Here is a 27,600-nt window from a genome sequence, read left to right as displayed (position 1 = left end):
CTTAAATCATATACTTTCCATGGCTGTAACGAGATAAAAATGTAGAAATACAACAGTTAAGGATGGACTTTGGTCAAGGCAGATCTCATTTCAGAATCATACCCTCCACTTGCAATTGTGATGATGACACTGTGCATTCAGCAGTGCTAGAAAATGTGATCAGTATCAGAAAAAGCAAAGATTAAATTAGCAGAAGTAACTGGTCATTATGTCTTCTTATGGTTGCAACCAGCACTGAACAAGAATGTGAGTACATCTTTTTTGCCTTATTTCTCTACACATTTTTTTCCTCTTACGGTAATATTTTTTTCACTAATTAACTATTAGCACTTTCACTGTTCTACCATAATGAAGTCACCAGTGTATCAAAAAGGTGTGCCAAGAAGACAGTCGTGTACACAACTTCATCCAGAGACTCACCCAGATCATGCTCACTGCTTCAACACCTTATGCATTAATGGTTAATGGCCAAAGTGATATTCCAGACTTGGGGTGAGAGGAAGCATGTCTGGAAAACAGTATTGCACTTCATTCCGTAACACAATAATTTTCAGGAATCATTTTTCATTAGATGAAATAATACAGTATCTGTTGGTTCTCTGGGGAATGTAGCTGAGTCTCTGCTACCCACTTAGTGGGCCAGCTTCAACCAAGGGGCAAGGCACGATCTCACTTGTAAGCATGTGCCCCACCACAGACCTGTAAAACAAAAGTGGTGAACCCGGACACCCTAAAGGCTGTGTGTAAAGCCTACAACACCTCAACTCAGGCTTTAAACTGGAGCAGCTCTGTGGCCTACACCGGCCTACAGCAGTCCCCAGAAGGGACAAGTGACCACAGTGGCCTCCCGGGGGAAAACATGGCCCTTGGGGCACCTTAAGGAGGGACGAAGAGGGCAGATTTAGACTGGGTATTAGGAATAATTTCTACACAGAGTGGGTGATCAGGCATTGGAACAGGCTGCCCATGGAAGTGGTGGAATCACCATCCCTGGAAATGTTCAAAAACCATATAGATGAGGCTCTCATTGATAGGGTTTAGTGGTGGTCCTGGGTTAATGGTTGGGCTTGATGATCTCAAAGATCTTTTTCAACGTAGCCGGGTGTATATGATTCTGGAAAGACAAATACACCCGAAGAACCTCCCAACCTTCCACAGCTAAGGGCTGTAGGAGGCGGAGACTGAGAAAAGGGCTGGAGAGTTGTTCCCCCCTCCCCCATCCCATGGCCACGCCCCTTCCGCCCGTTGCCCTAGCAACGCCTACGGCGGTGCCCGCTCCCGCCCCAGCTCGCTACGCGGGCTCCGATAGGAGGGGGGACCTGACTTCCGGTCCGGCTGTCCCTCCTCGGAAATGACATTAGAGTGTCAACATGCAAGATGGCGACGCATCATCGGCAGAACACGGCGGGGCGGAGGAAAGTGCAGGTGAGGACGAGGCGGGGCTCGGGGGGGCCGCGGAGAGCCGGGGTCCAGGCGCTGCCTGGCCCGGCCGGAGGAGGGTGGCGAGGCGGAGCGTGGCCCGGGAGACGGGCGGGGGCGGCGGGCAGGTGGCGGAGAGCGGACGTAGTGCTTCGGGCCAGGCAGGGTTTCCCTCGGGGGCTCTGCCGCTTGGCGCTGGGGGGGCTGTAGCTGCGACTGCTATTAGCTGAGGAGGTGCAGAGATTGGGGGTTCCTGTGGCAACGCAGTCTTCTTTTTCCCAACAACACTGAGGTAAAGGGGGGACCACCCCCCCACCCCAGCCCCCCCCCCCCCACCCCAGCACCTCCTCCCCATCTCCGCTGCGACTCCACTAACGTTCTGTGAGGAGGGGGGGGGGGTGACTGCCTTTGGTACCGCGGCCTGGCCAGCCGGCAGGGATGAGGTGCAGCTCCCTGCCGAATGGGGTCAGGTGCCCCAGCCCTGGCGGAGTGAGCTGAGGCTCCCGCCCGTCTGCCTTTTCCAGCTCCGCGCAGTGCTTCTTGAAGGAACAGCGGGGCCGGAACTGTATGTTGGGTGTAAAAACTTTCTCAGCCCACCCGAGAGACGATCAGACCTCGTGATGTAGCTCCTGTGTGACTATGAGTACACTGTTGTAGCCGTGATGGAGACTGGAATTACTGAAACGTGTGTAAAAAGTCAAGAGTGCTTAGCATTAAAAGCCATGAAAATTGTTTTGTTACGGTTCTCCACTTATTTGTTCTTTTCTTGTGATACTACCAGCACTTTAAACATTTTTACATTTTTCACTGTGGAAAAGATAAACAAGTTCTTACAGTTGCTCTCATAAGGAGGGGGATTTTACGATAACTAGAGCTTTCTTTGATGTAGTCCTATTTCTTTATGAAGTATCATTTTCCTCTTTGTTGCAGCATGCATCAAAGAGTACTTTGTTTCCTTTTTTACTACTGTATTCCTTTTGCAAATATTACTTAGGTCAGTATGTTGTATTTACAGGTGGTTTTGTGTTGGCTTACGATGTTGTATTTTCCACTTTTATTGTTATGAGTTTTTTTTTCCCACTTAAGGCACTGCTGTGTCTCAACCAGTACATTGTAAGTCTTGATCTGCAGAAAGTAACTTTATAAGCATATATAAACCCTTGAGTAGAAACTAGGTATTTTCTAGTGCTCTTACTGTTTCACCTACTTGGTTAGAGACAGGATTTTGTTCCTGTAATGGAATTCTAAGTGGCTGTTATAGCCATCAGCTGTGATGGAGTGGTTAAAACCATTAGTGGTTAAAACCACTAATGATTTGGTTTGCTTCCTAATGGCTAAGCATTTAGGGTGCTGCTACATGAAGTTTGGGGGTTGGGGGTGAGAGAAGGAAAAGATTTCTCCAAAACTTATGAGGCTAGGGGATGAAGATTTTTTAAAAAATACCTTTCGGTCATGGAGGAACTCAATTCTTTACATGGCAGGAGAGCTGGTTGAAGATTATGGAAATCAGCACTATTATTATCTTGGATGTACCTGTTTTACCGGTAAGCAGAACCATCCAAAATAATCAGTTCAAGGTGCTTCTGCATATAATTTATGTTTATAAGGGTTAAATCAGAATAGATGTTTTAGGCCTCAAAATAACTTACATAAAAACATGCGGAGAAGTTTAATTATGTGCATGTAAGTCAGGCATTTGAAATGTGCAGCAGTAGGCTGTTGATGTTTTGTAAATTTAGCAATGTATGTCTACAGGCTGCAGTAGAAAGGCCTCTGATACCGGGTTTTGAACAGGCTGCACAATGAAGTTGTGAATGCTCTATACCTGACAGTGTTCAAGGCCAGATTGGATAGAGCCTTGAGTGATGTGGTGTAGTGGGAGGTGACCCTGCCCATGGCAGGAGGTTGGAACTGGGTTGATTTTAAGGTCCTTTGCAAACCAAGCCATTTTATGATAAGTGAAACGGGGATGTAGAGGTGTCACTGTTGTGTGATGAGAAACAGCTGGCCATATGATGTAGCTTTCAGATTGTCATGGTTTGAGCATGTTTTGAGGGTGTTTTTGTTCAAGGTTTTTTTCCAGCCAGGTGGAGGAGGGGAGTCCGGGAGGAAGGAGAGACAGGACACCTGACCCAGGCTAGGCAATGAGGTATTCCATACCATAGCACGTGATGCCCAGGAAGGCATATTGGGAAGGAGAAAGCTGGAGGGAGAGAGCTCTGGAGGAAAAATGCTCAAACATGCTCAAACCATGACACAGATATGTTACTGTGAATTAAGATTACGCCACTTTTCAGCAGGATGCTTAAAGTAGCAGCCCTTGAGGGGTTACATTGCAGCTGCTACCCCAGACTTGCTGCCTGGCCAGAATAAATTCAACCCCACACTCTAAACCTGTTAATAGAACATGGGGATTTTTCCATAAGTGATTTGGATTAGCATCTTTCATGTACCATTATTGAATGAATTTTAAGTCCTTCTTGTCTTTGTCTTCTACAGAACAAAAAGATCTTTTTGCACTGACTTTGTCATATTTATGCACAAATACTGCATTCTGACAGCAATTAGAAAGTAGTGAACCAAAAAACCCTTACATTTAGAAAATATTTCAGCCTCTGATTCCGTACCATTTTTAATAGGGCTTTTTTCTTTAGTGGTGTTTATGGTTAAAACCCACTTAAAATATTTTTTGATAGTACCATTAGATTTTGTGTGCTGTACTTCATTAGATTTTACATCTACATTTATATTTTATATATGATAAATGTATGAATTTATTATTTTATTTATAATAAGCAGACGAATAGCTAGCAAGTTGATGCCATTGTAAAAGGATAGAATTAATTGCTTAATGCTTTCCATTGCTTTTATTCTAAGGTCTGGAATTTTATCAAAAATTCAAGTATCAGTATGTTTTTAATTTAAAAACTTAACGATTGCCCTACTAAATTATTAAGGCAGTAGTTTAGTGTTTTTTACCCTTGGTGGTAGACTACTGCTGCTCTTCTTTTTTAAATGTGATTCATGTAAAAATCTCATGGAATCCTTCCAGTGGTTATGAGAAATTCCATTTTTTTAATTGCTTGCAATAGCATTTGTGTCTTTGAAATTTTTCTTATAAACAAGGAATGAGTGTCATCAGAGCTCGGCTGTTCACTGTTTCCTCCACGATGAAGGCAAAATCTGTTCTAAGACTTGTAATATAGCAAGGGTCACAAGATTTCAGATCAGCTGCTATACTCATCCATGCAGGAAACACATTGTAGATCCTGTAGGAAATTCACTTGGCTCTGTGTGCCGAAATGTTATCTGTTGACAGTAGGTTTATCACTGGAGCTCTTGAATAGTAATTAAAATGATTAATCCTGATCCATTTAGGGTACTGAATCCCATCAACTGTATAATGAGTATCCATCACCTTGTGATGTTTGTGCACTGCTTCAGTGATTCTTATTTGTTAAGGGAGTTTCTAAAAGCTTTGGCAGTACAAATGTAAAAGGTCTTGGTCATTACTAAAATATTTCATATCCCACAAATCTTGTCCCTGCCAGACCATCATGGCAATAAAACGACTGTGATCTATATCACAGTCATTATTATCTTTGTGGTTTGCAATGGACTTTATAAATCAGTGCAATGAACAAAGCAGTTATGTGCTTTCAGTGCACCCTGTTTGAAGTGAATGTGGCTTAAGAGTCGTAACTTCCCAATGACCTTCATAGTCCTTTCTAGGCAGATTATAGTATCTTATCTAGAGTGATAAAAATGTATATGCTGCAGGTCAGAGTTGAATTTTATCACAGCAATTGCTTCTCAGCCAAAATGCTTTATGTTGGTTAGGTATATGTGTATACACACATACTTAAATATATACTTTATTTTTTTGTATTTGTTTGTATAATTACTATATTTCCTAATAGTTCTTACCTTTCTATACTCTGTGACATTCAAATTTAAAAAAACAACCAAACAGAATCCCCCATTTCCTGACCTTCTTTTCTCCAAGATAATAGAGAACCACATGTGGTTTATCAGCAACGTTACTTTGTTCATCTTAGTAAGCTTGCCTGCTGTCTGGCACTCTTACACCAGTGTCGGGTTTTTCAGATCAAGTTGTGGTTGCTATTATTGATCTGTTTTAAGTTCCATATGTTGAGAGGCATTTCAGTACCCTTTCAACAGATGCTGTGGAATCCTTAATTTGTCCCCCTGTGTTACCATATAATTAGTGTATTTGAATATAAGTCTGGATACTTCTGATGTTATACCTGTCTTTCTAAAAGGTTCCATGTAGTGTACAGCAAATTTTTGTGAGGTTATTTTTAGTTCTGCCACATATTCCATGTGTTTTGTTCTAGGGGTTTTTTTTAGGAGTGGACCATCTAACAAGTTTTTGTTTGGATGAGAAATTTATTAAGTATCTCCAGTGTGAGGAGTTGACAATTACTTGGATGTCATTAGGCCTCTACTAAGAGTTGGAGAGTCCTTTTTTGTGCCACTGTAATCATCTTTGATTCATATTCTTTTCATGAAAAGTGGTTTGTCTTGTCCTTACTGAACTGCCCAAATAGCAGTATTCACTGGAAATATTGATGTGGTATCCAGCAGACTTACTGACATCAAAATAATTTTCTTCCATTTTACTATTCTCCCCTTGTGCTTTTAGTATTAGAAATAAAAAAATAATTTTAAGGAGCAATGGTTCATATGGATTAGAATCACCTTTATCATTGAAAAATAGCTGTCACAGTTGCTGAGATCTAGCTTTCACTCTAATATCTACTCATTAACCCTAAAACACTATAATTCCTGTCTTTGTCTCTGTTCTCTTGAAATAAACAATACTTGCCAAGAGGTGTTTGGCTAAATTAATGTTTGGAAGTTCCTAAGTGGATTAAAGAACAAATTAAATTTGACCTTCATTTGAGTATTTCAGTATTGGTGGTAGTGGGAAACAGTGGTCATTTTCCCCGGTCACATCACTGAATGATGGAAAACCAGTGCTTAGTTGAGCTGACAGCCACAATTTCAAGCCCCTCTACAGAAATTGAACGGTTATGCAAATTACATTGTAGAAAATAGTGAAGATTATTTTACTACATCTCATCTCTATGAGCTTTTTTTACTGCTCATTGCTGTGTTGATAAAAATATTTAGTTCATTTTAGCAAGAAAATGTTCATTGCATTTCAAGAAATTATGAAAACTTTAATTCTGTCAAGATAAATATAGAAATATGATTCAACTTCCACAGTATCGATCATTTACGAAAGGTACATTATTTACTAGAGTAAGCCACTGTTTGCTTTTCTGCATTTTTAAAATGGTTATTTATGGCTGTTCTTTACTTGAATTCCCATAAATCAAAAAAAGAAGTAGCATTGTCAAGGGCAAAAGGCTCCTTTTTAAAATGCTTGGGTCACTAACATAGCTTGACAGTGTTATTTATTAGTGTGTCCTGGGTTCAGTTACTGCAGCCATTTTTTTTCTCCTTCTTAGTAGCTGGTGCAGTGCTGTGGTTTTGACTTTCAGCCTGGGATCAGCGCTGAGAACAGCAATGTTTTTAGTTGTTGCTAAGTAATGTTTACTCTAAACAAGGACTTCCTTAGTCTCATGCTCTGCAAGGGAGGAGGGGAAATTGTGAGAATGCAGAGACAGGACACCTGACCCAACTAGCCAAAGAGGTATTCCATACCACAGCACATCATGCCCAGTATATAAACTGGAGTGAGTGAGCGAGCGGCTGCATGGTTCTCAGTTACCGTCTGGGTTTAAACAGTGATAGAGTAGAATAAGGAGCTCTATATTATACCTGAAAATACAACAAATACGGGACATGACTGAAAGAAGAGAATCAAATCTAAAAATTGAAGATTTGTCAAAAAACATTGTGCTAACAGGTTGAGAAGCAAGAAGTGAAGCGTTCCTCCTAAGCTTGAGTCTGGTACTGTAGTTCAGGAAGAGATTTTTCTCCCTAATAACTAAAACAAAATTTGATCTCCTGATCTTTAGGTTTTTAATTTGTTTAATATCATAGCATTGTAGAGTTGTTCGTGTTAGAAGGCATCTGCTTATACTTCATATTTTTAGCTGAATATTTTCATTCGCTTTATTCAAAGGATTTGAAAGCATTGTGAACTTGATGGCCATTCCTTTGCCTTGTGTTTTGTATCGTATTAAACCTGGGCTTTGTTTGCAACATTTTTTACTTAAGTGGTCTGTTTGGGTCTTCTGACAATGTAGACATGTTATGATCAAGCCCAGGTGAGGAGTTCCACATACATCTTGGGCTTTGCATCACATACACATGCTGCATCACATTAAAGTATTTGAAGTATTTTAACATACCACTATAATGCAAGGTTGATGGTGTCTTCTCTTAGTAACGTCTCTGAATATGTGTGTAGGCAGAGACTTGAGTGTAGATAGAAGGAATATTATGGGTGAGAGTAGCAAAGTGCTGGAAATTAGGACACAATGTGCAACTGGGAGGAAGAGCTGTGACTACAGGAACTGTGAGCAGCTAGCAAAGACTATCAGCAAGAAATGCTCTAAGAGCAGTGGGGCATAATAAATTTAGTAAAGGACATCTGACTTCAGGAGGCTCTTAATTTTGATCCTCCAGTGTTGTTCTATAGAGCTGTGGCAGCTGTTACTAAAATGGAGGATAGGACTGGATATGTACTTTATAGAAGCATCAGTTCTCTTATTTAGTTGTGCTGGGATGGGATAATTCAGTTGAAGTGTTGCCCACATTCACCAAATGGACACATCAGTTCTTGTGGTATAGAATCTGAAATGCTGTAAAACATTTCTTTAGTGATAAGGACCACTGAACATTTTGTTTAATTTGTTGGTTTTATTTTGTGTAACTGAAACCTGATTTGGAAAATATTTTCTTTAGACTGGTACAATGCAGTTATTGGAGTGAAAAATTGCTTTCAGTTCTCTAGCCCAATACTACTTCTTGAAAGCATTTTCAAAACACTGGTACTTATGTATCCAAATGATTCCTGCTGTGGGTAGACTGGATTATACCAAGCGTGAAATTTGACCATGTTGTTCTGATTATATTTTACAGAACTGGTGAAGACTCATCGCTAGCAGCTTCCTCTCCTTTTCTCTAAATGTGTGAGGGCTTTCCTCAGAGTAATGTGTAAACATCAGGAGAGATGCAGCACACTGTGAATGGAGTAGCTCTGAAGAAACTGCAGTGCATTATAACTGTGTTTACTGAACAGTAATAATGGAGAGTGTTGTAGCCTTTATCTCCTTAAATCTCCTTTTAGTGTTTCCAGACAAAACAGTGAAATAACATATACACCAGAACTGTCAAATACAGAATGAAAGAAACCAAAGGGGTTGTTTACTGAAAGAGCAGTAAATACTTGTGCTGCTTATATTAGAAAATAGGTAGTTTTTAAAAATCGGTTTAAAAATAATAGTGACGCTTGAAATAGCTATATTTTGTATCTGCAGTCTTTCAGTGCTTTGTAATCCTTAGTGACCGTATCTTTTCCCTTGTGAGTCTGGGAAATACTGTCATCCCAGCATATAGAAAATACAAAAACTACTTAGGAAGTGAGACACAAACTCAGTGTGTTGTCTGAGACCACCCAAAATACCTGCACAGAGCAGCGAAATCAACTAAGGATTCTCTGGGTCTAAGCTTGAGTTGTAACAATTAGATAATCTTTCGGGCTCCAGTTCTAGCCCTGCTTATGTCTTCTCTATTGTTTTTCCCCATTTTTTTCTGGGAGGGTGAAATGACTCAGATGGTGTTGGTAACTCTCAAACTGACAGACTTATTTAATGCTTGTAAAGCTCTTACTATTTCCTATCTGAAAAACTTCACAAAGGTTAAAGTAAATATTGAGATTTTATGGCCAAGTTGATATCTTAATACCATAATTGAATTTGTGTAAATGTATTTCAGGTCTCCTATGTGATTAGAGATGAAGTGGAGAAGTATAACCGAAATGGGGTAAATGCACTTCAGCTGGATCCAGCAGTAAATAGGCTCTTCACAGCGGGCCGAGACTCTATTATAAGGATATGGAGTGTCAATCAGCACAAGGTAAGTCATGGGAGGATTCCTATGTCTGAATCTACTTTTTTCCAGTTATCATGCTAATTGGTTGCCTATAGGTATACATCTGATAATGGTTTTTTTCTTAATTTGCAGCAGGACCCATATATAGCATCTATGGAACATCACACAGATTGGGTAAATGATATTGTGCTCTGCTGCAGTGGTAAAACATGTAAGTACTTAAATGTTTGAAAACTACAGTATTCATAAATTGGGTATAACGGCATATTATTTGCTGATTTAATGGTTTTCCATCTTTTACAATATACATCACTAATTAATTATACTAAATTTGATAAATAGTGTAAACGGGTGTTTTAATGAAAAATTATGTGTATACACGTGATTCTTTTAATCTTTTTGAAAAGCATATTGGAGTAGTACAAATGTGCTCTAATATGTAAGCCATTGAAGTTTACTCTTTATTCTTTCCTATTTAGTGATATCTGCTTCTTCGGATACTACTGTTAAAGTGTGGAATGCACATAAGGGATTTTGCATGTCAACGCTAAGGACGCATAAGGTGAAAAACGTTATTTTTAGATACTGTGTGTTATCACTGGCAATCTTTTAAATATTAAGATAGAGACTTTAAATGGATAATGTTGTTAATTCATATTGTCATCTTTACTTTATTGTAGGATTATGTGAAAGCCTTAGCATATGCAAAAGACAAAGAACTGGTAGCATCTGCCGGGCTGGACAGACAGATATTCCTCTGGGATGTAAATACTCTAACAGCACTGACTGCCTCAAATAACACCGTAACAAGTAGGTATCTAGGGAGGGGAGGCAAGCAATGCATTTTACTGAGCAGTATAATCTGAGGGATCAATTTAAAACTATAGATACCTGTTTCTGTGTGTACATAAAAAGTGTGCAAAAAATTTTAAGGTCATTTTAGCATATAATCAGTCCATCTGTTGTATTCCATAGTAGCTGAAGATCTAGAGCAGCTGACAGACATACCATGTAGGACAGAGAATAGGTCTCTGAACATTTTCTCCTGAAATGTAATGTGCTGATATTCTCTAAAACTTTAGAGAGCTTTAGCTTGAGAAACAGTTTGCCTATGGAGCGTTTGTTGCTTGTAGGTAGTTTGGAAAATGAGTTCAAAGTGACTGATCTCTTTCATTCTATACTTAGTGTTGGATGCATGCTTAAACAGTAGCAGTGTCCCAGATGTATGTATTAGGAAAGAACATGCCAGCTTACACTGCCACATTTGAACTTTCTAAACAAGACTACTTGCTTCCTTATTCATAAGTTAGGAGTGTCTGAGGAAAAATCTGCAAAACTAAAATTTGGGACTGGCAGACATACTTCTAAGAAATTTCAGGAATATGTGATTCTGTAAATAAAAAGCAGGCATATAGTTGTTTTGATGTGGTTTTTTTTTTTAATTAAAGTTTTGGCTAGTTCTGAAAGGTGTATTAATTTTATGGATTTGATAGGTTCTAAAACCAAAGGTGCATCTGATAGGTTGAAGCATAAAAATCTTGAGATTTTGCTTTTGAGAGGTAGTCCTTTCTGGAAGACGGTGGAGTCAAGCTTTGCTTTTGTTCTGGCATAAATTGTGCTGCTGTACACTTAAGATTCTTTCTTCCATTCCTGATGTTCAGTTTGTAATAATTCTGTACATTCTTTTCATAAATTATTATCATTGTTGAACACTGTTCTAATCTTCAAGCATTTTCATTTCTGCTTTATGCCTTCAACTGTGCTCTGGGGACAGTGAAATACTATCACTTTATTTTGGCTACGAATAATAGATTACATTTGGATAGCCATAGCTAGTGGTTAAGAGGACCCTGAAGTAAAGGTGTATAATTCTTCCACTCTGACAAAATATTTATGATATTAAGTCACAAATGCTGTTCTTAGACACTTAGTTCCGTAATATACATAAATCATTATATAAAGGTTCACATTTCTGCTGGCAATACAGTTTGTTGCTATTCACAGTCTTTTAGGCTGTATGGGTTTGAGGCTTATTGAGATGGTGCTTTCTGAATACATGATTTTCATTGCTGTGTTTGTGCTTTTCCCAGCTGAGGGATTGGTACATTACACTGTCCAAAAGTAGATTAGGCTACAGGGCCCAGAATTCCTCAGCTCCGGTGGTGATTGTGATGCTAAGGAGTTGCCATATGGTTTTCACAAACGCAGAGGTAGCATCTGTGCTCAAGTAACACATTTCAGTACTGCAGTGTAATTTCAGTAATGCATCTCTGCTGAAATAAGAGAAAAGCATTTAATATCTAATGTAGAATCATATTGCTGCTTGGCTTGGAAAAAAAAAATCTCTGCACTTACATCCAAATGAGATGTATCATAAGATCACATAGAAGTATAATTCGCTAATAAAGTAGTTGAGAAGAGCAGTAGTACCTTGATGGTCCTGGCACTGTATTGTGGTGCCAAAAGGTTACAATGATAGTAATTATCATAAGTCTGAGGGGTTCCTTCATTTTTATGCAGCAGTAGATTAAGAGTTGGGATGGGGTTTTCCTAGCAGTATGCTGTGTACAGCCTTTCTTAAAGTAGCTTTATATATGAGGTATTGTGACACTATTTCCCTGGATCAGAGGTTATTAAAATACCCTAAAATTCTATGTTTTAAGTGAATACGTATGTTTTTCAAATGACAGCATTAAGATTGAAAATGTAAATTTTATTTTGAAATAGCTTCTTCCCTGAGTGGGAACAAAGACTCAATTTACAGCCTTGCAATGAATCAAATGGGAACAGTTATTGTATCAGGGTCCACTGAAAAGGTAAGCAAGTCTGGTAAGGCTCATTCCACTTCAGTTCAAAGTTTAATACAAAGAGGCAACTTTATTCATTTTTTCAATGTCATGTCTGTAGCAACTGTTGTGGTTTTAATAGTGAGGATAGACCCTTTTTTTTTTAAGTGGGAGTGTAAGTGTAGGATACAACTACCTACCTCAGTTTAAAGATGTATATATATATATCCATATAGCTTTAATACACAGAAGAGACAACTAGATCTTCTTGTGTAACCTCCTGTCTACCATTTCACCACAAGAGCTCTGACTGGAGGGGCACATTACTGAGATGATTATAAAAACTGAAGCAGCTGCCACAGGTAAGAAGAAAGTGGTGCCAGCAATTTGTAAGATCCCTGCAGGAACTGGGAAATGAAATACGATGATGAAGTTCAAGTGTCCCTGAGAGACAAACCATGCTCTTTGTTGTAAAGGAAGGTGAAATGCCCTGAAGTTCCTGGCAAGCTGTTTTTTTACCTAATCTAACCTTGAGATTATTTTATTTCTAAGTCAATATAAAAATGAAAATAGGATACAATAGTGAAGCCCCCGTGAGGATTCTCAGAATTTATATTTTTTCCCCCACATCACACTGTCTTGTTCACAGTCACTTCCATTCTTTAATTTCTTCAGAAGATAGAAAAAGCCAGAAAAAGGAAAATAAAATCAAGCAAAGAAAATCATGTCTGATTGTTATAGGTTCATAAGATGTAGTTATGTACCTCTTGTTCTAATGAAGTATGTTTTCTGTGATGGATGTCTCTTTTCAGAATAAGTGTCAGTTCATCCAGAAAGGCTTAATTTTCTGTAGAGAAAATGCATCTGTGGGAAGAAAGATGTTAATGCCAGTTTTCCAATGTCTGTTTATGTAGGTTCTAAGGGTGTGGGATCCGAGAACTTGTGCAAAACTAATGAAACTCAAAGGGCACACAGACAACGTAAAAGCATTGTTGTTGAACAGAGACGGCACACAGGTATGTGCTTTAACTTGAGACAAAGGCATTTTGCAGAATATAGAAATATCATTAGTCTTTTTCCATATAATTATTTTATATCATAGATTACTTACTAAGTTACATTTTGTGTTTTACAGATTATACAGAATATCATAATGATTAAGGGAGGGAGGCTGGTGGGTGAAAGCTCTGCTGTATTACAGGGTCCATCTAGCTATGGAAAGGTGACTAGAGTTATTAACTGCTAGGCTTTATTTAGCACTGTCTTAATGGAAAAAAAAACAAACCATAAGAATTATGAAAGCTGGTTTTGAACAGAATTATTTCAGAAGACTTAAATACCCACTTGATCTAAGTATGGTGGTTGTTGCTCAGTGTCTTTCAGGCAGCTCTGATGGGACTATCCGCCTCTGGTCCCTTGGGCAGCAGAGATGTATAGCCACATATCGAGTCCATGATGAAGGTGTTTGGGCTCTGCAGGTCAATGAAGCCTTCACTCATGTTTATTCAGGAGGAAGAGACAGGAAGATTTATTGTACAGATTTACGAAACCCTGATATCCGTGTCCTTATCTGTGAAGAAAAGGCACCAGTTCTTAAGGTAATTGAGTTTAATTCAGGGAATCACAGGATGGTTGAGGTTGGAAATTACCTCTGGAGGTCATGTGGTTCACCCCCCTTTCTCAAGCAGGGCCACCTAGAGCCAATTGCCCAGGGCCATGTCCAGACAGCTTTTGAATATCTCCAAGGATGGAGACTTTGCAGCCTCTGGATAACCTGTTCCAGGGTTTAATCATGCTCACAGTATTAAAGTGTAATTGTATTGCATGTTGTTTAATGAAATAACGGCTTGAGGTATAAACTGATAGAATGTATATTGGGTACCAAGTGTTTACTGCACCACATCTTCAGTGTATTGGCTTTGTCTCCTAAATTACACCTGAACTTTAATTGTCTGAAGAAAATAAATGCCTAGCAGCTACTTAAAATATGCAAATTCAGATATTACTGAAATTGAATATGCTACAGACATGAAAAGTTGCTTTTACCAGACTAATACAGTTTTAAGAAATTAAGCTGACATTGCCACAGCTTTAGAAAAAAATGGATGTTTCTTAGCAGTAATGTATATGCACAGGATTGTGTTAGAATATGTTGCATACTCATGGGAACCAGGGGTAAAATTTATTGTGGGTTTTTTGAACACCTAAACATGAAGTTTTCTTAACTGGAGAAAACTGTATGTGGAAGTCTGAGTCTTTTGAAGAGACTTCTTTTTGAATTTTTCCTTATTTTGCTGTCTGTTAAGTAGATGACAAGACCTTGGAACATGTAGGTGTATAGGGAATGTGCAATTGAAACAGATAGTATATAAGCAATCTGTCTTTCCTTATGAGTAAAATTTGGCTTAGTATGTTCAAATAAAATCCTGGAGATATTACTGTAGTTAAAGTCAGAATCTGAGAAATTGCAGTTCAAAATAGAAAATTAAACCTATGGTCAGCTGTACAAAGAACAAAGGGGGACTGTAATATACCAGCTACATTGACTGGTTATTATCCAAAAAATGTAACAGCAGAGCCAAATGTATAAGGGTCTGGGTTTTAATTGGTACAGAACTCAGCAGGTTCTGTTTTTAACCATGTGAAGTATTTGAATGCAAAATAATTCAGAAAATGTTGTACTTACCAAACTGTCCATTAGACAAGATTGCATCATGGTAGAAGCAACTTTGAATACTGGGTGTTCAGACACATTGCATCTACTGTTGTCATTGTCTGGAATTTATTTGTTGAATATTTGAAACAATTTCACTCGAATTTCAAATATTGCAGCTTATTTGTCTTTTTAAAACAACTTTGTATTTCTTTAGTAAACTGAAACTAGTGCTGTGTCTGAGATGCATCCGAGTATGGGAACATGTCTACACAGAGCAAATATTAATTGAACAAAGGAAAATTAAGCATGTCTGACAGTATCTGTGGTTTCATTATTTAGATGGAACTTGATAGATCAGCTGATCCTCCTCCAGCACTTTGGGTTGCAACAACTAAATCCTCTGTGAATAAATGGGTAAGTGATACAATTTACACCCTATGAATTCAATTAAGTAGTCATGGGATTTGCAGTCTTGGTTTGGGAACTGTTGCTTGCAATTTTGCTGTGACTTGCTATGATCTTTAAGCTTTCTTTTAAAAAATCAGGAAATGCAACTATTGAAATTGATCAAAAGACATTAAGCTTTTAATTACTTCCTTTGCTATCTCTTTGTGCTGCTTTTAGAAGTAAACTATCTTGCTCAGAACTGGACAGTTAACATCTAAGTGGCAGTGTGAACTGGCAGCTGTCACAGATAAAAAGCAAAGTCTGTAGATTATTATGAATGTATCTATTTTGTTTCTTTAGACTTTGAAAGGAATTCATAATTTTAGAGCATCTGGAGATTATGATAATGATTGTACCAATCCCATACCACCCCTGTGTACACAGCCTGACCAAGTTATAAAAGGTAAACAGCTGTTTTCCAGAGTACCTTACAAAATCTGTTAGCATTAGCAGAACTGGTGGATCTTTAAGATGGAGTTAAGTTTTTAGGTACTTGATACTATGATTGCAGCCAAAACAAAGACAATGTGTTTATCATTGATCTAGTGCTAGTTACAGTTAAAATAGTGCTTAAACTTTGGTGATACCCAGATCTTACATAAAATAGTGAGACCGAAGAACAGTCACACACATTGTGTTATACATCTTAATTTAATGTCATATTATTAAAAAAATAAAAAATAAATCACTGTAGTGACCTTAATTCTTGTTTGTTTGCTAGGGGGTGCTAGTATTATTCAGTGCCACATTCTTAATGACAAGAGACACATATTAACCAAAGACACAAATAATAATGTGGCATACTGGGATGTCTTGAAGGTAAGTATATAATTTTGGATTGTCTACTATTGGATGATTAATTATATTGTACCTTTTTTATATATCTCTGTGTGTGTGTGTGTGTGTGAGGGAGATTTCTTTGGTAGAAAGGAAGTCATCTTTCTGTCCCTAGACAGAAATGCAAAGATTGCTTTTTAAAAGGAGATGGGGCATTTCTGAGCTTTTCTGCATCTTTGCTTGATGTGAAGCTGACATTGAGTAAAGTACTGATGTCTTCCTTCACCTGACATTCATCTTGAATTCTGTCCCTGAAAACAGTAGTGTTTGGTTTGATCAGGTTGTGTTTCAAAGAGGGCTCATAGAGCCTGTGAGCATGTCTACCTAGTGCAGAAAGAAAGCTTAGTCTGCAAAAGGGAAACCTGTGCTTCAGATCCTCCTACAAACCCACAGATCCCAACTGAGTGTGCTTGGATTGGTCTGTGAATTGTTCTGGGAGTGTGAACTTCCCGTGTTCCTTGTTAGTTGTCAAGATCGCAGGCAGGAATGCAGGACTGACTGGAAGGAAAGTAGGCAGGAAGCATGGCTCCTGCCTGGTAAGAAGAGAGAGACGTGGCGTGGCATTTTGGTATCTTGCTTTACACAATGATTGATCGGATGAGCGGGAAAAGCATGCAGAGAGACAGGACTGGGATCCCAGATCAGTGAGATGGTCAGCAATTTCTTCTCTTGAAAAATCCTGTTTGAAATTCTAAATATTTTTGCGTTTTTAACTATGCAGTTCCCCAGCCAAGGTTCGGTTATGAAGTAAAGCACGCTTAGCCAACTTATATCAAGTTGCTGAATAAAGTGGGAAAGAAGGGAATTAAGTTGGAGAATGTAGATTTGTACTAGATGTTATCTAGATTACTTCTGTGGAAAAGTGAATAGCTTTTCTCTTGATTTACAGTTATATTACAGTTATATATTTAAGTACAATGTTAAATCTCAGAACCAAAGTAAAATGCTAATGTTAATTGGTATATTCACTCAGCTCTTTTTTGTTAGTAAGGCTTTCAGAGGCATCTCTTAGGCATGTTTAAATACATACTCACTTTATAGATGGGTTTACTTGCCAGATGAAAGTGTTATCTTACACGTAGGATCACTGCACTCTAAAGCTGAAACTCTTTACTGACGATACTGGAAGAAAAGTGGAAGCCTTTCTTACATGTAGCTACATCCTTCAGTCTTTCCTTCCTGTAACTTTTCCTGGATTTTGAGGAAATAAGTCTTGCAAGGTTACAATCTTTAGAGTTTGCTTAAAGTGTTCCAGTTTTCAGGATGACTCTGCAAGTGGATTACAAGGGTTTAGATATTAACAAGCTTACTTGAGGAACTTCAAAAATAGAAGTACAAAATAAAACAGACAGATAAACTAAAACAGGCAAAAAGAATCTGCACACAGATTTACCCACTGTTCCCATTGCAGTAGTTGAGCTGAATTTGTTGTGAGATTTGCAACATACTGGTGTTTGATGGAGAGTTGTACTGAAATATTGATAGTAATGAGGAGAAGAATGACAGGGAATGCTAGAAGACAGCTACTCAGTGATAGGGAAAATGTTATTTGTTAATGTAATATCTCCACTGTCTTGATGCCACTGCCTCAGAAAGAAATGATAAAAAAGTAGAAATTACGGCATAAACTACTGTTCATTTTTGAGAAAAGTCTGAACCTTTCACTCATTTTGCTGAACTACAGTACTTGTGGAGAAATCAGCTGCATATGAAAGTGAAGTAAAAGATTTGAGGTGTTGTTGTGGCTCAGAATGTTGTGATACTCAGAATTTTAAAACTTGTACATTTCTTTTGCTGTACAGGCATGTAAAGTTGAAGACCTTGGGAAGGTAGATTTTGAAGAAGAAATTAAGAAGAGATTTAAAATGGTGTATGTGCCGAACTGGTTCTCAGTAGACTTGAAAACTGGGGTGAGATACAACTCTGAAATCTGTTGTTCTAATGTCATATTTCGTATATTCTCATAATACTGTTTGTTCACAAATGTTTTAGTGTGTTATAAGTTTTGAGGAACAATAATCATTTATCTGATTACTTATATTTACTTTTAAGCAAACCAGTAAATTTTACTTCAGTTTTGAATAAACTGAATAACAGATTTTTTTTAAATTTTTGTTTTCCTCATGGTGGGGTCAGTTTAAATCCATCTATACCAATTATGAATTAATACAGCTTGGTAAACAAAATGTGTTGTCATGCACATAAAAATTCTTTGTTTTATATTGCCAGCTCAGTAACAAGCAGAATAAATTTGTAGGCTTATTTAATACAAAAGAGCTATTGCATTCCTCTTCCTGGTGGTCTTTTCCCAACAGATGTTGACAATTACTTTGGATGAAAGTGACTGCTTTGCAGCCTGGGTTTCAGCAAAGGATGCTGGATTTAGCAGTCCAGATGGTTCTGATCCAAAATGTAAGTTTTAACTAATATCAGTGTTTTGGGACAGAATAAAGCAGAATAAAATCCACCATTTATGTGATGTATTCTAGTGCCACAGATGCCAGTAGCTGCATTCTACAGAGGAATTCTCCAGTGAGAATGTTTCTTTTTTTGGAAAATTTTCAGTCAAGTTCAGGTTTTCTATTTAACTTAGGTTTAAACCTTCTGGAAGCAAAAAAGTTATATTCCTCAACTTGGAACTATTGCCTAATCTAGAGAATATTATAGCAAGTAAGTGATCCAGCAGTAGTGATTCTAAAATCAGCTTTTTCTGAAAGATTATAATGTATGGCTTTGAGATTTTTTTGTGCCCATAAATAGTTTATTTTGGGAACAGCGCTGCTCAGACTTTTGGGAAAGTTTTAATCTGTGGATCAGATGTAGAATATTATGCCATCGGTTTTTACATAAATGGAAATTGTACCTCACTATGTCTCGACAGTAAACCTTGGAGGGCTTCTGCTACAAGCACTTCTGGAATATTGGCCTAGGACACATATCAATCCAATGGATGAAGAAGAAAATGAAATAAATCACGGTTGGTATTTTAATATTTTCCTTTTTTAGGATTTGTTTGTACATTCGGTTTATATTTCTGTGTCTTGACTTGCTGTCTTGTACTTGTCTCTGCACTACAGACTAATGTTTTTTAAGTTCTTTTAATTTAGCTTTACACCAAAATTTGCTGAGTAGCTCTCTTCTTCTGAAAGTATCAGCAAAATTCTTAAGAACTCTAGTCCACTGAAAACTAGGTGAACAGATGATTCTGAAGTTACAGAAACATAATGCCTTGATGAAAAACAATTACTGGCAAAACTAAGGCTTGACTTGGGAAAGAGACAGCCTAGATAATGACAGCAAAGAGTTGTTGTTTGGTTAGTAAATGTTAGCCACTCTTTTACATAATTCCACTTCGCTTCTAGGCATTATGAGCAATATAAAATAAAAGGAAAATGTATTGTAAAAAATATATTCAGTGGGTTTTAGAATAGTACGTAGGGAAGGTCTATACAATACCACCTTTGACTGGTGTAATAATGCTGAATCTAATCCTGTATGAAATAAAAAAACATAGCTCTGTAAGATATAAGATAATGGCTGAGTTGGGCAGAATAATAGAGACTGTGTAATTCTTAAATTTTAATTGAATTCAACTGAGATCGGTTTTGACTAAAAAGTCTTTGTTTTGATGATTAAAAAATTACTTTCTACAGATAAGGCAATTAGAAAACTGTAAATTCAGCAATATCTTGCCTTTTTGTGGCAAAGTTTGTGCCCGCAGTTAGCTGCTTTCTTCTTTCCAAAATGAACTCTGTGGTGGGTTACACCACTTGACAGGCTCTTCTGGACAAAGTTGGCTAATTCTTACAATTCTGTGTATTGGCACGCTACCTCTCGAGAGCTAGACAATGAATGAGAAGTATAACTCACAGGATTTTGCGTTGTTGGAACACTGATGCTGCATGACTTATTTCTGTGAATAGCTGTGGATTTTGGAATGTTTAGAATATTCACTACAGAATCAGTCTTCATTTTCCCTTTCAAAAGAAACAATTAAGAAACTGACACTGAACAGTGACTTAAGAAGATAACACTGTTGGACTCTGAAATTTGTGTGAAGACAAGAACTTAAATATACATATATGTACTTACATACACTTGTGTGTATATCTATATATATATATATATATGCAGTATTTATCCTGCTCTGAACAGCTGTTCAAGAGTTACATAAATCATGCTGACTTTTCTTTAATCTTATCCTATCCATCTGATGTCAAATGAGGTTCTTCAGTGTTTGAAGACCATGTTGCTATAACTAGCTAAAAATACATTGAATTTAAAATGCAGTAACTTGAAGGAAACATGAGTCTGAGTTTTACTAGTACGCTATTGACATCTGGCAAACCCAGGTGGAAGAGCAAAGCTAACATGCTTCAAAGTTTTGTACTGTCAGTGCGGAGGCAGGAAATAGTCTTGTCTCAATGGAATCTCATTAGTTGATTTCTAGTGTTAATATTGTTCAGTTTGACAAATCCTCAGAATCCTGTCAAGGAACTGGAGAAAACTAGTAATCAGGTTTTGGCTCGTGAGCTCCATTTCCCTTTTCTCAAAGTCTTCTGAAATATGCCTCCACAAACTGGTACTGATCTAGTTACTCTCTACTGTTCCTTTTACATATACTTGCTGTACGTTGGAAATAGGGATTTTCTTGGGTCTTAGGAAGCTCATGGTTTTGTGTGAAATACGTTAGCTGTAGGTGGAAAAGACACGCTGTGGTCTATGTATACCCAATCTTAGTGCAGTCTCACTGATTTTTTTCCAATAGTGAATGGTGAGCAGGAGAACAGAGTCCAGAAAGGGAACGGATACTTTCAAGTGCCACCACATACACCAGTTATTTTTGGTGAGGCTGGAGGACGCACTTTGTTCAGGTAAAAAAAGCTCAAGAATGTAAATTCAGTGGCTAAATAAAACTTCCTTTGTGTAAGCAGAAATGTTATAGAAATGTAGTATTTGCATCTGTTCTGTACTATACATTCAAGACATGCCCTTAACAGGCAAAATAAGCAACTGTAAATGATAATTTTGCATCATCCAACTGAATATGTGAATTTGAACACCAGCAAGATGTGGGGTTTTACAATGGTAAGAGCTGTATATTGTTCTGAATTGTATGCCAAAGCATTGAGCTCTTTTTGGGTGCCTTCTTCTTGCAAACTGCCTGAACTTTGTTCTAGAATGAAATTGTGCTACTTTTGATTCTTGTAAAATTCCTCTTATGGGCCTGTTCTACTAGTCTTTGAGCATTAATGACTCAAGTAGTAGAATCTTGCTCACTAGAGTATTGGTTTCCATGCCCCAAAGCTCTTGACCCACTAGAAGGTCCTAAGCTCTGGCAGGTAAGAGCCCAGGATCTGTCTTTTCATTCTGTTTTAAAGCCTAACTGTGGTATCTGATGCATCAGATACAGTTTAATAATGCTGTAGAACAAATGCCAAGCTTTTATGTAGCATGAAGATTTTAATATTTACTGATATAGTGGATTTGAAATTTGAGGGGTAGGGGTTGTTTCTTGGACTGAATAGGCCCAAAAACTCAGTCCATGCACTGGTCTGTAAAGCAGGGTACCCTTTTGCAGCTTTGAGAACTGGTGTTTGTTTCTGAAGTACCAACATATTTACATCATAGCTGGGGCTTAATATTTGCATCCATTCTGTATGAGTGGATCTTAAGTCTTCTATGGCTTGCTCTCAAGAGAACACTGAAAAGACACTATTCAAGGAAAAGCCATGTTTATTGAATCTAAAAGGTGGCTTGCAGAACTCTGATAAAATACCTAATTTGGGCTTTATACAATTAATATGTGGCTTTTTTCCCAAGTGCATTTGTGCATTTCTTTAAATTGATTTTATTCTTTTCATTGGGTGAGGGCTTAGCAGACACTTTATATGCAAAGCTCATTTTTTCCCAAACAGAAAAGAACTGCTTTATGTCACGTGCGTTTCCCTTTCTCACGGTTTTTGACTTCAACACACAAATGTATAGTCTGTGAGCAGAGTAGCATTTTACTTTTTAACTTTCTCTGTGCCGTAGCTTATAGTCTCATGAAATGCTTTTCCATGTTTCTGCTGCATGGATCTGTCTTTTTCCTGAAGCTACTTTTCTGGTCTTTACAGACAATACATGATCACTTCCTTGATAAATTGGATGATGTGAAGGGGTAGCTAACCAAGTTCACGCTCCCTGCCCATTAAAAGGGCGGGTCCTCTCCTGAAAGCTTTTTAATGCACATTACAATAATTGTTTTAATTCACAAAGGTTATTTCTCTGTGGTTTAGGTTATTATGTCGGGATTCAGGGGGTGAAACTGAATCTATGCTTCTTAATGAAACTGTGCCACAATGGGTAATTGACATCACTGTAGATGTAAGTATCTTATCTGGATTTTGCTTTTTTTTATTGGGTTACTTGTGTTGGGTTTTGGTTTTTTTTTAAGGTAAACAACAATTTTATTTTTTTTAATTGTACAGGATCTGAAATGTCATTTTAAGTTTTGCTCTGTTTGTATTTAAAATAAGTGGTCTCAAGGTCTTTACTCAAGACCCTTTGAGATTCATTGCTTTTGATGTGTTCAGTTACAGTATTTTTGCTTGCTTTCTTTTGAGAGAAAATCTTGGAATTCAAAGCACTGTGTATAATTGGTATCCTTTTCAAGTGTGGAGCCTTGGAACAGAGAATACTCTTCATATAGCTGCAGTCTTCTGATACCATCTAATTTTCTTTGAAATATATGATAATTTATATTCAAAAGCTAGATGATATGCACATCATCTAAATTGGAGCATCTCAGGAGTATGAGTAATTTGGCAGTTGGCTGTGGTGGTTATGTTGATTAAGAATCTCTCTTGGGTTTTGATAATTAGGAGCTGAATATACTTCACATACCAGCTGGTAGAAACAGGAGCTGGTAACAGTTCATCCTAAATTAACACTTCTTAAATTTGTTTCCTTCTAGAAAAATATGCCCAAATTCAATAAGATTCCCTTCTACCTCCAACCTCATTCATCATCAGGGGCAAAAACTCTGAAAAAGTAAGTAATGCATATTTGACTCTCAAAACTGCAGAAAGAGAATTGCAAGCTCAAAAAAAAAACCCAACAGAAAGCTGGTTTGCCAGAGAATCCCATTGTGCTTTGAAGAATGTGTAGAAGTTTCTAGTTATTTAAGCAGCATCACTCCAAAGCTTTGAGTTATATCAGAATATTTGAAAGAACTGGAAGTTTCTTTTAGGTTCTATGGGCAGTTGCCTAAGTTATGCTAAGGAATGTTTAAAAACTAAATGCTGAAATTAGACTGTCTTTTGTGGTATGTAATCAGAAAACAAATGAATTTGCAGATTATTACACTGTTCAGAATGACAGTTTTATGTTTCCTACTGCTAACAGTGATAAATAATAGCCTTTTAAAAGGAAAAAGTACAAAATCTGCTAGTAGGGAATGTGAGATAGTCTGCCTGTCACATCAGTTGTAACTGGGAGCTCTGTAGGTTGGAAGTCAATGCAGATCCTCAGCTATGAAGTCAATGTCACAGGCAGTATGCCTACCACCACTTATATACAACAATTTTGTGTATTTTCCACAAATGCATACTTCCTTTTTAAGTCTTGTTAAATTCTTCACATCAGAGACATTTGTGAAAGAGGAGCTTCATTGGCTTTGTGTGTACATTGTGGAAAAACTGCTGCTTCTAATTACTTTAGAATGCCATTCTGTTAATGTAGTAGGGGGAACAGTGTAGTCTTATTGTTCCTTATCCTTGCCCTTCTCTTACTAATCCACTTTCTATTGAAAGAATAAGGGTCGTATACAGTACTTTTCATACAAGCTCTGATTTTAATTTGGTCTTTTGAGTATCTTCATGGAATCACAGACTGGTTTGAGTTGGAAGCGACCTTAAAGATAAGAGTTCCAACCCCCTGCCATGTGCAGGGACACCTTCCACTAGACCAGGTTGCTCGAAACCCCATCCAGCCCGGCTTTGAACACTTCCAGGGATGTGGCAGCCACAGCTTCTCTGAGCAACCTGTGCCAGGGCCTCACTGTCCTCATGAGGAAAGACTTCCTTATATCAGACTTAAATTTAGACTGTTCCAGTTTCAAGCCATTCCCCCCTGTGTTATCCCTACATGCCCTTGTCAAAAGCCTCTCTCCAGAACTTCTCTTATAGGCTACTTTAGGCACAGGAAACTGCTCTAAGGTCTCCCTGCAGCCTTCTCTTCTCCAGGCTGAACAAGCCCAGCTCTCTTAGCATGTCTCCATAGCAGAGGTGCTCCAGCCCTTAGAGCATCTTTGCAGCCTTCTCTGGACTCGCTCCAAGCAGGTCGATGTCCTCCTACTGTTGGGGCCCCAGAGCTGAATGCAGCATGGTCTCACTTTTCTGAGTCCCTTCTGCTCTGTGAATCTTGGGATAAAAAGCTGTTATGGTGTTCTATATGGTCCTGATAATTTAATAGTAAACTTCTAATCTAAAAAGCTTATTTGCCTACTTGTATAGTTTGCGATGAGTTAAGGTATTTTGAAGATCAGAAATACAGTCTCTTAAATTTTTTCCTGGCAAACTTTATTTACCTTGTATAGAGATCGATTGTCAGCAAGTGATATGCTTCAGGTGAGAAAGGTGATGGAACACGTGTATGAGAAAATTATAAACTTGGATAATGAGTCTCAGACAACTAGCTCTTCCAATAATGAAAAAGCAGGAGAACAAGAAAAGGAAGAGGACATTGCTGTGCTAGCAGAGGAGAAAATTGAGCTTCTGTGCCAGGACCAGGTAAGTTTCTTGGGTGGTTTAGCCAAAACCCAGTGTCTAGCAATTAGCTGGTTGTGAATTTCTGAATACAGAGCTTGAAATATGCTTTAGATTATCTGTTACTTTTAAAACTAAATTTCTTGACATCACGTTAATTTACTGCTGGCACAAGTTCAGATAGGTGCAGATAGCTGGACCAAAGAATTTATATAGTATCACTGTTTTATTTGGTCTGACTGGTAACCTTTTACAAGATTACTTGCTCAAACTCAACAAGTGGACTTAATACAATTCCATAGAGTTCTATTTCTAACATTTTTGGAATATTTTGAATTCTACATTGATAGCAGAGTTTAAAGTATTTCCAAAATAATGAGTTGTCTAGTAAGCATAATTGCATGAAGATTAAATATTGAGAAGGTGGTTGTAATATGCAGTTATACATTGCTAAAATCTTTCAGTAATCAGCATCAGGTTTACTTGCTAGTTGAAAAACCTGACCCCTTGCATGGTTCATCTTAGATGACAGTCCACCCAAGGGATTGTTTTGCCCAACTCCAGGGTGTTTTATCTTTGGATTTCTGGCAGTCTAGCAGATTTGTGGAATAAAAGATGAATTTTTACCATTTAGGTTTTGGATCCGAATATGGACCTTCGAACTGTAAAGCACTTCATTTGGAAGAGTGGTGGTGATCTGACCCTTCATTATCGCCAGAAGTCAACGTGAGGGGAGTGGTGGACCCAAGTGGTGACTTACGTACTTGACCATACTGTACTGGTTCCAAGAGTAGTACTATAGAAGCCCACTGAACCCCTAAGGTAGATGAGACTTCTAATGACTCGGTATGAATGGAAAGTATACATTTAATTGAAGTGACTAATAGATCTGTAATATAGAGGAAAAAAAAATCTATATGACTTAAACTAAAGTCTGTCCTAGTCTCAGCCAATGAGATGGGAAATACCTGAGTGGTTTATGTTGTGTGAGGTGTACAGAGAATGGATGATAATCCAGTGCAGACTTTTGCTTCCTCTTTTTTGCTTTTGTTTCTTTTCCAGAACATAATATCCTCACCTGCTCATGCTTGATCTGAAACCATTTTGGCCGTGGAACTCACTGTGTTCACACTGTAATACAAAAGTGCACATGAGGTTTTTTTAGTACATTCCAGTCATAATATTCCTACAGTGATTTCTCACAGGTTACTCAAACATTTCTACCACTTAAAGAAATTTGGAGAAGAAAAACAAAAGAAACAAGTATTGCATACTTGAAAGGGTCGGCCCTTTTAATTACAAGTGAAGGGTTAACATGAGACTTGTTTTAATACTGCAAGGGAGTTTTTGCTTTGAGAGCTGTTGACGTGCAGAATAAGAACACTAGATAAATGTTGTAGCAGGGTCAGTCCAGTGATGCTGTGCATCAGAACAGAGTGAACATGCTTTGCAGCATCTTCAAGATTTCCTTTCTAAATCTATGTAAGTACTTCCTGCACTGTGTCCTAGGTGTTCTGAAAACACACTAGTCTCTTTTTTGGTAACTGTGCTCCAGAACTTATGTGACATTTTGTTAAAACTTCAAACCATTCTGAAAATAACTTCCAGTGTTTAATGTTAAGCTTTAGAAGCATCTCAGTAGATTTCATATTCATGATATAAAAATACTTCTTTCCCGAAGTTTTATATGCAGTTGTTCTTTTGTTATAGATTTATGCAAATCTTCTTTTCACTGGTATTTCTATAAATCTGTGACTGTCATAGATTCATAGTAGTCTTTTATAGAGTTTAACTTATTGGGGGGAGGGGGTAAAGGCATTTCAGCATTGCGTGAGAAAATGTGGGGCTGTCCCAGAAACCATTTGTAGCCAGAGCAAATTGCAAATCCTCATAAAGAAATGGTGTAAAAATGACTCTTGTCTGAAGCAGAAGCACAAGTGCCTTCAAAGGGCAGTATATTATTCGAGTTTCTTCGGGAGACATACGCTCTTGCGCTTCCTGTATCTTGCTATCAAGATCTAGGTTGAGGCCTAAAGAAAGTCCCAATAAATTCTATTACTGGGATTGTATTGGTCAAACAAAAAGTAAAGTATTTTTCCATTGTATTTTGTTTGAAAAAATAGTCAAATCTTTCCCTTCTGCACTCTTAACCTAAACAAAGTCACTACTTGAACAAAAGCTATGGTTCACCACTAAGCTAGTATGTCTTTTTCCCCACCTTTTACGAGTTGCTTTAAGTTTTTAATCCCCACTGCTGTGTAAGCTCAGTTTGACACAATTGTGCTCTAACTGCACATTTGTAGTGATATTTGTGAATTAAATGGTTAAACAGAACTGTAACCTTTACAGATAAATTGTGCTGACTTGTATTTATTAATAGCAAGGGTATATGCTTGTACCCATAGGCACTGTTTGGGGAGTTTTGGTTTTCTTTTTTGGGTTGTCTTGCTGTCCTGTTTTACTCATTGGAATTGCTCCCAGTGATTTTGGTTGAAATCAGCCAAGGTCGTAATTTTTCTTTTTTTTTCTTTTTTTTTTTTTTCCTAACCGTTTTGAAACACAGTTTCAGGAAAGATTGACAGAACAGTCTGCGATGCAGGAAGGGTAAATGATGTTTCACAGTTGTATAGAATAAAAGGCTTTAGCTAAAATA

The 27,600-nt window shown here is 37.8% G+C and overlaps 1 protein-coding gene across 2 annotated transcripts; it reads left to right on the top strand.

Annotated features, from left to right (window-relative positions):
• The first annotated feature begins 1,366 nt into the window (after positions 1–1,366).
• WDR48 (WD repeat domain 48) lies at positions 1,367–27,600 on the top strand. 2 transcript variants are annotated; one of them, XM_005150024.3, is made up of 19 exons: positions 1,367–1,425; positions 9,355–9,495; positions 9,604–9,682; positions 9,951–10,033; positions 10,152–10,281; positions 12,199–12,287; positions 13,172–13,273; positions 13,631–13,855; positions 15,253–15,327; positions 15,661–15,763; positions 16,082–16,179; positions 18,000–18,107; positions 18,513–18,609; positions 19,079–19,174; positions 20,966–21,071; positions 22,479–22,566; positions 23,156–23,232; positions 24,779–24,971; positions 25,582–27,600. In XM_005150024.3, the coding sequence occupies exons 1-19, from the start codon at positions 1,378–1,380 to the stop codon at positions 25,675–25,677; spliced, it is 2,034 nt and encodes a 677-aa protein (XP_005150081.1). In that variant the 5' UTR covers positions 1,367–1,377; the 3' UTR covers positions 25,678–27,600. The 2 variants fall into 2 exon arrangements, with proteins under 2 accessions (XP_005150081.1, XP_030905694.1); XM_031049834.2 differs by having other exon boundaries at positions 1,369–1,425; positions 9,607–9,682.

This window comes from Melopsittacus undulatus, chromosome 1 (genome assembly GCF_012275295.1).
Source record: "Melopsittacus undulatus isolate bMelUnd1 chromosome 1, bMelUnd1.mat.Z, whole genome shotgun sequence".
In the NCBI taxonomy this organism is placed as follows: domain Eukaryota; kingdom Metazoa; phylum Chordata; class Aves; order Psittaciformes; family Psittaculidae; genus Melopsittacus; species Melopsittacus undulatus.
Note: the sequence above shows the minus strand (reverse complement) of the source record. Positions and strands in the feature narration are given on the sequence as shown.

Excerpts from the sequence above, each read along its gene's own strand:
- WDR48 (XM_005150024.3), top strand. The coding sequence starts at position 1,378 with ATGGCGACGCATCATCGGCAGAACACGGCGGGGCGGAGGAAAGTGCAG. Across the intron at positions 9,496-9,603 it reads GGAGTGTCAATCAGCACAAG|CAGGACCCATATATAGCATC; the intron begins GTAAGTCATGGG and ends CTTAATTTGCAG. Across the intron at positions 15,328-15,660 it reads AATCCTCTGTGAATAAATGG|ACTTTGAAAGGAATTCATAA; the intron begins GTAAGTGATACA and ends TTGTTTCTTTAG.